This window comes from Ctenopharyngodon idella, chromosome 5, assembly GCF_019924925.1.
Source record: "Ctenopharyngodon idella isolate HZGC_01 chromosome 5, HZGC01, whole genome shotgun sequence".
Classification (NCBI taxonomy): domain Eukaryota; kingdom Metazoa; phylum Chordata; class Actinopteri; order Cypriniformes; family Xenocyprididae; genus Ctenopharyngodon; species Ctenopharyngodon idella.
In genome coordinates, this window is record NC_067224.1 from 30,438,446 (window position 1) to 30,450,945 (window position 12,500).

Genomic DNA, 12,500 nt, shown 5'->3' on the forward strand with positions numbered 1-12,500 from the left:
ACATAATAAGAAATTTGCTGGGGAAAAAAAACAGTTGAAAGTGAGAGAATGATTCTTTTTTTGCTGAGTATATATTGTTGTTGTTTTTTCATGTTTGCAGAGCTCCTGTAAGTTAATTAACTCTATCCATTCTCCTCTTCTTTTCTGTTTAGTACAGTTGAGCTTGTCAGCCCTTATGATTGTTACAGAGGCAGTGTGACAGTCAGTGGGGGTTTGAAACACTGTTTCTTCTGTCTGCAGTGTGTCTTACCTCTTGTAAAAGCAAACTGTTATTGTCTAGCAGTACCATCAGATGTTTTGGGTTTGAATTTTCAGCCGTTTGCTCTGTGTTTCTGTGATATCTCAGGCCAGCTGTCAGTGAAGGGCTGAAGGACCTGGTATCACGAATGCTGGACAAAAACCCAGACGCCAGGATCACCGTTCCTGAGATCAAAGTAAGTCTACATAAGACGGAAAGGAGCACTTCTTAGATTGAAAGTGGCGAGTAATCCTTTCCACCTTCATCTTCACAACTCTGTATTGCAAGATATTGAGTTACTGTTCACTGAAGAGTGCATTTACACAGAAATTATTGTCCATATTTGACTTGTTGGCTTTGTAGCATTATTAATCAATGCTTCTATCCTTCAGAAATTACCTCAATTTTCCTTCCTGCATAGCATACCAGCAAGAGAGTTCAACATCACTTAATATTGAAATTATAGTCAGTATTTCAAAAAGAAATGTCTCTTTAGTCTTCACTCACAATAGCTCCAGTATTTCTATCAAAGACCATTTCTGAGCCACATTCAGGGATAGTGTGAATATGACACTATATCTCTGATAGCTTCTGCACCATCTAGCAGACTTGGTGTTTGGACAGAAACACATCAGCTAATCCCTATGGGAAAGGATTTTGGTTCAGTTCTGGAAACTTCCATCTGCTGTCTCAGTGTGACAGTGAGTGTGAATAATTAGCACACACACATTCGGCCGTCAGAGACTCCTGCCTGCATGTCATTACCCAGAAAATGTTCCATTAAAGCAGCGATCCCCAGAGCACACGTTAATCAGAGCTGCACGGCCTACATTTACTCAACAGCTCTACCCTCATATCCTTAAGTCTAACTTTGTTTTTAGGACAAATATTTTATTTCTTTAATGATTTTCTGATTTGATGAATGGATAGATGAAAGGTTTGATGGATGAATAGATGGACGGACGGATGGGTGAATGTAAGTATAGATGATAGCTTGATGGATGAAACAATATATAGATGGACAAATGGATGGATGTAAGAAAAGATGTATGGACTGATCTACAAACGATGGATGGATGGATGGATGGATGATGGATGGTTGCATTGAAGGATGGATGGATAGAATGTTAGATGGATGGACCTATGAATGGAAGGATGGATGGACAGGTGGATAGATGAATGGACAGATAGATGATGGCTAAATTGATGTAACTGTAGATGGATAGATGGATATACAGATGATGGACGGAACGGACAGATGGATGGATGGATAGATGCATTGATGGATCTACAGACATATAAATGATAGGGTGGATTAATGGATAAACAGATCGTTAGAAGGTTAGAGATTGCCAGGATGGATGGTGGAAGGATAGATGATAAATGGATGGGCAGACAGATGGATGGATGAGTGAAAGGATAGGCAATATGAATGGATGTAATGACAGTGTCTGTGATATATGTCTGTGTGTGTATCTTCAGGTGGACCCCTGGGTGACTAAGGATGGTACAGACCCTTTGCCTTTAGAAGAGGAGCACTGTACTGTGATAGAAGTCACTGAAGAGGAGGTGCAGAACTCAGTGAAGTTCATCCCCAGTCTATCTGCTGTGGTAAGTGAAACAGAGAAATAACAAGGGTTTCTATGTGTAAAAAGCATGAGCTGCTGAACTTTAGTTACATGAACACACACAAGCCAAATGTGTTTAGTGCATCGTACTGCTGTCAATGAGTGGATGAATAAGAAGGTTAAGACACAATTGACCTCAACCAAACAAACTGAAACCTCACCACATGTCAAACTGACCTTGCTTCTGAACTGTAAGCTTTTCCCTGATGACTTTCCTGGAATTAGTCCTCCTCGCCATCATGTTTCAGTAAATGAAAAGCGTATTTTAGCTGACCACTATTCTCTCATTTCTCTATTTTGTATTTGTGAATGTTGTATTTCTGCATGCCCTGATACTGTATATGTAAAGTAAGTTAAATCTTTTTTCTTTTGATGCTGTAGATATTGGTGAAAGCCATGTTAAGGAAGCGTTCCTTTGGGAATCCATTTGAGTGTCCCAGCAGGAGAGAAGAGAGATCAATGTCTGCTCCCGGCAGTCTTCTCATGTAAGTGTTCCAAAGTGACAAACTACAACGCAACCGAAGACCAACTGGAAACCATAGTAATATAGCTGCACAAATACAAATGACTCTCCTTTTCGTCAGAAACCTTTTGTAAAAGGCTGAAATCTTTCAGCATTTCATCTCTTTCATTCTTTGCTTTTTTCACTCTCACATTCAAGGTCGCAGCATGATATTTCAGACTTCATGTCTATCTATTTGAACAGAAAGGTGTGCTAATAGTCACCCATTACTTCTCCTGCCGCCAACATACGTTTCCATAGTAGCATGATTCAGTCTTTTTTTCTCTTGCAGTAGCTTTCAAAGCTTCAGGACTTGATGTTTTCACTATTCCTGTCTAGAACTTTCTCCTTCTCATTGCACTGAGGAGATGGCTGACTCCCTTATATATATATATATATATATATATATATATACAGTACCATTCAAAAGTTTAGAAACACTGCTATTTTTAATGTTTTTGAAAGAAGCCTCTTATGCTCATCAAGCCTGCATTTATTTGATCAGTCATTTCCCAAGAATCATGTGACACTGAAGACTGGAGTATTGGCTGATGAAAATTTAGCTTTGCATCAAATAAATAAATTACATTTTAAAGTATATTAATTTAAAGTGTAATAATATTTCACAATATTACTATTTTTTTTCTGTATTTTTGATCAAATAAATGCAGGCTTGATGAGCATAAGAGGCTTCTTTTGAAAACCAAACTTTTGACTTTTGACCCTTATATATATATATATATATATATATATATATATATATATATATATATATATATATATATAATCAGGGGCAGTGCCTCCTCAAAAAAAAATAGGATGAGAAAATAATCCATATTACATATAAAACAACACAAATATTACAAATTATGACATTAAAAAGAGCGCAAGTCACTCGTATTTCTTAAGGAACACTGCCCAACAGCAACACCCGCAGGTAAAGTTACAGCAGGAGTCATGCCTCCCTTTGCTCTCATAGAAAACCATTAGACCCCCTATACGTGCGGTGGGTTTTGTGGGGGGTAACTGAGAATGAATGGGGGAAAGTCACGTGAGAGGAGGCAATGTCTCCATCACGCTATGATTGGATGTAATTGGCTATAATTGGATATGATTGGTTTGTGCGATAAATCCCGCCTCGTTTACGTGCACGATCCGCGCGTCAGTTTGAATGAACAAATGATGGCGTCAATGGGAAGACTAATTGAAAAGTAAGTAAACAGATCACCCAGTTAGATATTACCGCTTTATGTCACGTCAAAATCAAACTTGAAATGGACTGAAAACATGATGACTGCGGGGTTTTTTAGTGCATTCAGCTTGGTGAAATTAAAAATACAATTCGTGTCTGTGACAGACAGTGTTTACGGAGCATGACCGATGATCCAAAATAGCCTAAGTTGACTATTAAAAAGAAAAACATCAATACAAAAATAAAATATATTGCTTAAATTATTATTGCCTTTAGTTATTATTTTAGAATGAATGTAGAAATGCTTAAAACACTAACTTGATGAGATTGACTTGGTTTTGATAAATAGAACATTACAATACATTGTTAATGTAAAATTACAAAATATAGTTGTATTTGGTTTCTTTTTTTCTTTTTTGATGTAATGTAAAGTAATGTTTATTTAACAAGGAAGATGTGTCAACGTTAAGAGTAATGCACATGAATTTACATTTGATTCATAAATAAATAAAAAATGTGCCTCCTCATTTCAGAACACCACTGCACGCCACTGATATATATGAACATTATTTGCATTTTTATATAAATATATAAATTTATAGTTATAAATGTAAATTTCATTTTGTCATTTTCAGTATTTATATGTACATATATACAGGTTCTAAAAAGGTCATAACAATAATTCAGTTCTTTTGAATTCCTCTGAATGTTGTTTGCACCATCCTTCCTTTGACAGTTATTCTCAGGGGCTTTTTGCTGATAATATATCTGCCCACTAGAGTGACAGTAAGTGTCTCCATGAAGTCATCTCTGTCCCCACTCTCCTGCTTTTCCCACATTAGTGGGGGTTTGTTCAAGGACAGCAGAATGTTCTCTCACTCTTCCTCTCTGTGTGCTGTCTGTAAGATGCCTGTCAGAATCAGCAGAGGGTTGCTCTCTGTCTTCTGAATGCCCTGGATCAATACAAACAGTCTGGTGGTTATCTCTGTATGCATCCCAGATAGACCAAAATCAGCCTTGTGAATATTTTAATGCAGTGCTGAATGCTCTCTGTTATAGGTTGTATTGATTTTTTTTTGTTTTTGTTTTTTTCCTGATGTGCCATATGCAGTTATTGTTTATATAATCAAAACTAAAAGGTCGTTTGATTATCTGTAAACAAAATACATGCTTGTTTGGTGTGGCCTCTCTCTGTTGACAAAGGTGCAATCTGATTGGGAATTAGGTGGATCAATATGGTGACTCAGCAGACCGGTGACTTATTTTCCAAGAGGCAGTTGATTGTATTTTCATTTACCTCTATAATTTTTTTATTAGCCATTTGTCAGTTAGTTGTTCCCTCTGAGTTGTAGCGTTTCTGATTAAATGGGAAAAAAAGCAGCAGTGCCCCCACTTGGTAGAAAGCCATCATCATAATTTTGAAAATCCCTACTGTATGTCCCTTTAAATCTCCAGCTGTCAGGGGTGCCCATTTGCATGTCATCCATAATTTAGTGTCAGGTTGAGTACACTACCTCCCACAACGTTAATAACCTTTTTCATCTAAACACACACTTACTGTACACACCGAACACACACTCTCCCTCCCTTTCTCAAGCATTCATGCATACTCAATTGACTGCAGTTGTTACTCTGTGAAGGCAACAAGTCATTTCTTGTGAAACTTATGAAGATTGCATTAATTATTTCTACATCTCTCCTAAATATTCATTTTGTCTGAATATTGACAATTTAGTAACCTGTTTTAGCACAGGCACAATATATTATAGTATAGGCACCATATCGGCTAGTGATCTGCCGATATTGGATATATATCTAATACATGACATTTCATTGTTCTTGCTAAACCTATTTTTCTGCCATTTAGTGCTCACTTAAAAAACACTGTTAAATGTAATCTTTAACAAATCCATGCTTTCAATTATAATGTAGTGATGCCTTTTCATATGTGTTTGTATATGAATACAATGCCTATAGAAAGTCATCAGATCCTGTGAAAATCTTTAAATCTTTTCACATTAAACCCTGGAAAAAAAAAAAAAAAAATGAAGTCTAACTTTTTGTAGCTGAATATACGCATTATAACCCTCATCATCAAAGTGAAAATATCATTTTAAAACATTCTGGAGGATTATTAAAAATGGAAAAACTAGAAAAACAGGGTTGGAAAAGTCATCAGTCCCCTGATTTAATACTTCATAGAGCCACCTTTTGCTTTAATTACAGCCATTAATCTTTTTGGAGATGTCTGTACTAGTTTTGCCCACCTAGATTGGGGAATATTTGCCCATTCTTCCTTGCAGAATGACTCTCAAGTTCAGTCAAATTTTGTGGTGAGCGGCAATGGACTGCTTTTTTCAAGTCCATCCACAAATTCTCTATCAGATGCCACTCAAGGAGATTCACCTTCCTGTCCTTAAGCCATTGCGCTGTTCTTTTGGCGGTGTGTTTAGGATCATTGTCGTGTTAGAAGGTGAATGACCTGTCCATCTTCAGTTGTCTAGCAGAGGGATGCAGGTTTTCCTCAAGAATTTGGATGTAATTGGCAGCATCCATTTTCCCTTCCCTTATATAACCTCAGAATGATTAAAGGCTTATTGGTTTCAGCCACTATTTTAATATCAGTGCATTTTGTTAGCCTATAGTTTTCTGTTTCTGCTGGATAGCACCGCCCAGCCACTCCAAAGCTGTATATTAAACGAAATATGTTCTTATTGGTTGTCAGTTTGTTGCATCGTGCCACATTTTGCTTTCTGTGTAAAAGTTGTCGCTTCAGGCCTGGTTAGGACACGGTATAACGCTATACACATCACTGGACCAACCCTGTCTGGGAGCATGGGGAAAGAAATTGCCGTATAGCTACACATTTGTTGGATGGGATGAAAATGTGGCTGCACATTATTACATTTCAGGACTTTTTTCTGGCCTCCAGCACCTTTAAAAATCACTCTAATTTTTTTAGCCACAGATTGCAGGTTGAGTGTGGGTAACCTATTGATATGCTTATGAAGCACAGACTGGAGTTGGTAATATTTCCTGTTGGTGTTTGTCATATACAGGGGTTAAACGCTGTCTGTTCTGAACATATATGCATGGCATTTTATGAGTTTTTTAAAAAGCGTCTGGCGCATGCATCTCTCTTTAGTAGATGAAGCTAATGCTGTCCATTTACATAAATTGAATTTATTGAATTATTGCAGAACTTGACTTAAATGTAATCTAATGTCAACTATCGATGTAATTGCCATTCTGACCAGCAATAACTTACTGTCGTCTCTATAATGACCTGGTTCCTGCTGCTTTACTTCACATGAAACTGCTGATGCTCACCTCCCTTTCCTCCACTCTCTCTCTCTTTGCTGCAGGGACTCTTGGCCGTTCCGGCCCTCTTTTAAACTCCAGCCCTCGTTAAGGTAACTCATTGTGACAGGTGGTCATTGTCATTTGTCACTCAAGCCCTGTGTCAGATTCCCTGCCCTTCTCCATGCATTCCCACGGGTCAGTGAAAGAGTCATATCAGCCTCCATCCTGTCCTTGTGTGGCATTTCTCTTACTTCATGGCAGTGAAAGTATTTGGTATAGTCCAAGCCTGTGAAACACAACATGTTGTGGTCTTTCATTGAATCCCATTATGTACACTCTGTGTGCAGTTGTGTTTACTTCAGAGAACCTTCCCATGTTCATCTGTGTTTCCTCCAAGATTGTTTGTGTCAATGTGCTAGTTTTCAGTGTTTAATACTGGATAGTTTCAACCACAGATGGGCTACAGATGCATCACTCCTGTTCAATGCATGTAGCAAATTTTTGTTTTATGTTATAAAGGGACAGCAATGTGTTTTACAATCATATGCTGTTTCAGTAATGTGCTTAAATGTGCTTTATTTAAAAAAAAAAAAAAAATGGCTGAATAAATTTGGCAACAGCTGGCAGAACTTTTCAGTTTTGTTCTGTTCAAACAAACCATTTAAAATAACTGTTTCCTATTTTACTATTTAATATATATATATATATATATATATATATATATATATATATATATATATATATATATATATATTGTAATGTCAAAGTTGAATTTTAAGCAGCCATTAATCCAGTCTTCAGTGTCAAATGATCCTTCAGAAATCAGTATAATATGCTTATTTGCTGAATAGAAAATTCCAAAGTATGTAATTTTTTTAATCTTTTTTTTTTTTTCTCAACCTTTTGAACAGTAGTATTTAATATATATTGACCCAAGCTGCTACAGTGACACTTTCAAAGTAAAACTAATAACTGTTTTGAAGTTTTTGAGATTTGTGTCATCAAAAATATTAATTTTTGCTTGAGGGACTTAATAACAACTAAATAGATATTCTCAAGCACAGTGTCTTTGAAAAAAATGTATACTTGTTACTTGGCCAGACAAAAATCACAAAGTATTCATATATTTTCTGCTAATTTCTTTCTGTACAACCATTCACAGTGCAGGTTTTTTATTGTTATTGTGGTATCATTGATTCTCTAAATGAAATGAAAATATTGATTTTGCAGCCTCTATCTATCAATTTTATATTATTAATTTTTTTTTTATTTTTTTTTTTTATGCCAAAGCGTCTGTGATTATGTGGGCGATTCTTGGCCTGAGTAATCTGTATAGTGGACCAGACTTTATAGACTATAGTTAGTCAGAAGTCTGGCTTTTCGAGATCAACTACTGGATCAAAGTATGGATCATTTAGAAAGATAATGATTCATTTCTCTCTCTGTTTTTCTTTCTCTCTCAGAAAGGGGAGCAGTGGAGAGGCTGGTAGAGAAGTCGAGCTCGAGGACTTGCATGAGGATGAACCACCCACCTCTTGAGTGTCTCCATAGATCCTGAAGCATTCCTCATTGTCTGCACTTCTCCATTCAGACATTTCCAACCCTTCGAGCAGATGATGATCATGACCCAAACCACAAAACTTACACTACACTCTGTTTCCACCGACTTGAGGCTCACCTTGACATTGAACTGGATTCAGCTATTGCTTGTCATTCAGGCTTTTCACTTTTTTCAGTCTTGCACAAGAATCACTTTCCTTGCTTTTTAAGTCTCAGAAAACCTGGCCTTGCTAATCCATCGGAAAACCATACTTTCCCCTTCACGCAGTTTGGATCTTTTCACCTTTGTTCTCTTATCCTGGCTAAACAAGTAGATTTTGGAAAGGAATCTACAGTGGGCCAGGTTTGTTTGAAAGACAGACATGTCATAAGCTTTCTAAAGCAAAAGACTACAGCATTTACAAAAGATGCTAAAATATTAACTTGGTACGGCACCTCATAAAGCTAAAACAGTGATGGCGTTGATGCAGTGTGCTGCCATCATAACGTTTGTACATGTGTATAAAATAATAGCTTTGGTGTCTTGCCTTTGTATATGTTAATGTGCAATTCCCTATCTGTCATAGCATGCCTGAAATATGGCCTTTTCCATATTATGGTGTTTCCATATCTCTGTTGCTTTCCATTTCTTTCATACTATCAAAATTTTCTCATTTCATTCAGATACAATTTATAAACAGACACACACACACACACACACACACACACACACACACACACACACACACACAGTGTTGTAGTGTGAATCAAAGGGGCTTATGTAACTACTAGACACTAAAAGAGCTCTTAATGTATAAATGTCTGTATATTCAGTCAATTCTAGCAAACAGGGCTTTCTCATGAAACACAGCGTTTGGTGTAAGCATTATCTAGAACAGGGCTTTTTCTCCATGTTTGTCGATGTCAGAAATCCCACATTTGGATCACACCGGATGCAGGGCTCTCGTGTTGCAGCGCTTTGTCTCTACAGGAACAGAATGTGTCATTGTTTACCAAGTCTTCACATTCCAAAAGGCCTATTTGTCAGTCAGCAGTGCAAACGGGCGCTCCAACAAACATGCAAACATGCCACCGAGGCGAGCGAGTGTGCACTGATGCGGATAGAGAGGGAGTCAGTTTCACTCAAAACAAACAAGCCAATTGAGGAAAGGATCTGAATATGGTGGTTAGCTGTAGAACGAAAGTGAACTGCCATTCAATGTCATCACGGCCTGCATTAACTCCGTCCAAAACAATACGCCCTTGTTTACATGGGATCGTCTGCCAGGCGAACCCATCATCCTCTTTTTTTGAACCGTGTATTGAAAGTACAAAGAGATTCTGAATGGACAACCATTGTAAATGCACATTGGTGGTCGAGATATATAATTACAAGCACAGATCACTCATATTAATTAGATTTTTATTGTGAAATCATCACTGAGCGTGTTTCAGTTTTAAAAGGACAGTTCACCCAAAATGTAATGTTGTTATCATTTACCAAAGGTCTGTTTATACCAACACAAATGCTCGGCACAAAACTCTGTCCAATTTTCGCATGCAGTTTGTCTGTTCAGACCAATGTGTTAGAAAAATGGTAGACCAGCTGAATGAAAATTTGCAAATTCACATTCAAGGTAATGCTTTTAGTAAGCAATAAGGTATGAGAGGCTATGCTGTATCGTGGATAAGTCACGGCTGAAGGGCGTTGCAACCCCTTCAGCCATGAATTATTCACGATACAGCACTAGCCTCGAGTACCTTATTGCTTTTATAAAACGGTTACCACACAATACAAATATTAAAGCCAAAAATATGACAATCATGAAGCCTTCCTTCCACCGGAAAAAATAGTCCCTGACCGTGAACAGCAACAGAAGTTACATTATTACGCCATTAGATGGCGGCAAAGACTTTATGTCTTTATGAGTGTGTCAGTCAGTGGTGAAGACTTTTACATTGAAAGACTGAATTGTTGTGAACACGGAACAAGATGCAACTGACAAATGCTTTTGAGCGCTGTCAGTCACGGGAAAACCCCTTAACTGTTAAAAGGACAAGATAATACATTGGACATTTAAACAGATTTTTTATTATATACATAGGACTGACCTGAAGGAAAATGCTAAATCTGAATGCAGGTAGTAAACTCGCTCACTCGATCTCTTTCTCACAATTCTCTTCTACATAATACAGTAAGCTTCAATGAACAATATCAACTGAGAACAAATAGTTTACGTTGCTAAGAGTGGTTGCTAAGGGTGTTGTGTAGTGATACACAGAACCGTTGGGTGAAACAGTCATAGCCATGTTTTATCGTGAATAAAACACAGCTATTGACCAATCAGAATCAAGGACATGAACTAACCGTTTTATAAAAAAGCATAAAAACAACCGGGGTTTTTATGCTTTTTTATAAAACGGTTAGTTCCTGTCCTTGATTCTGATTGGTCAATAGCTGTGTTTTATTCATGATAAAACACGGCTATGACCGTGTTTTATCGTGTTTGCATGTCCTATTGAACAGATTAGAAAAGGTTTAAACCACCCCTTAAATCCGGATGAAATTCCAATAGGATTTGGCAAATTAATTCCGATTTATGTGGTTACATGTGACTAGTAGTAGGCTACTAGTCCGATTACAAACAGATAGGGTCCATATAAACGCAGCTGAAAGAGCAGCTTGGACTATTTCGAGGTGAACTGTCCCTTTAATTCATTTTAAGAGAATAAAACTTGACTTAATTAGGTCAGCTGCCAATTATTTCTAGTAAACAGCAAGTGCTTAGAGGAAACCTTTAACCGATGTCAGTCATTTAGATGACTCATTATTGCTTGTATGAAGACGGATTGATAAACTGCAACGAACCGCTTTCATTATGTTTTCACTAATATCCTGTGCAGATGGTGGTCTATTTTTCTGACTCCTACACATTCTTCCCTTGTTTTCTCTCTTCCCCCATCTCTCTCTGACCCTCTCTTATGCACACACTCCTTCTAGATTGGTTCTTGCCCATACCATTTTCTATTTAAACTGAATTACACAGGAAAACCATTTTCAGTGCCAAACGACTAGTCTTTTTTTGGTCTGTTTGTATAGAGTATTTGATTAAGGCATTAAATGGAGTCTCATTTCCATTGTGTATTGAGATTCTGTATGTGGTACTCAGGGTCTGGACACTACAAAGAGAATGGAGTAGCATATTCTGTGTTCAGGAGCTCTAAGGTGTGTTTACTGTATGTGTATAATTTCATCGAATGGTTTTAAATGACCCTCCTTCTTCTCCTATACGTGCAGTCAATCGCATTTGTCCGTTCTGTCTTAAATGTGCAGTAGTCTTGTCAGTTACTTCTTGATGTATGCTATGCACCTGTTAGTGTCTTGATGTACGGCATGTCCCTTAACTTGCTATAACCTTTACAATTCCTTTTGATATCTATGTGATATTTGATATCTAAAACAAATAATGTCTAAAACCCCTTTAAATTGTTTCTTGCAGGACTTTTGTATAAGCTAAACATATGCAGCAAAATGCCATACCTCTGTCTGAGCAATCAACTCGAGTTTGAAGGCTTTATTTCCTTTTCCAGGTTTCAGCTCATGTGCAATAGATGAGGTTTGATCATTTGTCTACCCACATTTATAAAGGTTTCTGTTGTTTGACAGGAGTCTCTTAGGGAAGTGAGAGAAAAGTGGCCATTTTGACGCACTTTGTAGCTGCAAAATGTTCTTGCAATCAAAGCTTTATGCTTTTTTAATTTCCCTTTCTTACAAATGTCGATTCAAAAGTATATCAGAATTGATTCATGTATATAAATTGTCTCGCTCACATACCTGCAGTTTGAACTGCCCAGTTATTCGTGTCAGAGTGCCTGATATTGCTGGTTATTTATAGACGTCTGTATTCTGCTGCATTGATCTGAATGTAACTATTACAAAAATTCAAAGGAAATATAAAAAAAAAGAGCATGGCCCGAGAAAGCACTGAATGCAACTCTTACTATGTAAATATGTACCAAACCATATAAAGATGCTATTTTTTGCATGCTTTTTGTACACATAGACATAATCAAAGACAATAAAGATATCACAGGTGA

At 37.2% G+C, this 12,500-nt stretch overlaps 1 protein-coding gene across 4 annotated transcripts in view; it reads left to right on the plus strand.

Annotated features, from left to right (window-relative positions):
• Positions 1–12,500, plus strand: part of camkk1a (calcium/calmodulin-dependent protein kinase kinase 1, alpha a) — a 76,285-nt gene extending 63,785 nt beyond the window's left edge. For 3 of the 4 annotated variants that reach the window (XM_051893288.1, XM_051893289.1, XM_051893290.1), the window contains exons 14-18: positions 347–434; positions 1,721–1,849; positions 2,248–2,351; positions 6,926–6,973; positions 8,327–12,500. In XM_051893288.1, the coding sequence (XP_051749248.1) occupies positions 347–434; positions 1,721–1,849; positions 2,248–2,351; positions 6,926–6,973; positions 8,327–8,402 (445 nt within the window). In that variant the 3' untranslated portion in view covers positions 8,403–12,500. The remainder of the gene's footprint in view (positions 1–346; positions 435–1,720; positions 1,850–2,247; positions 2,352–6,925; positions 6,974–8,326) is intronic. The other variant, XM_051893291.1, reaches the window with a different exon arrangement.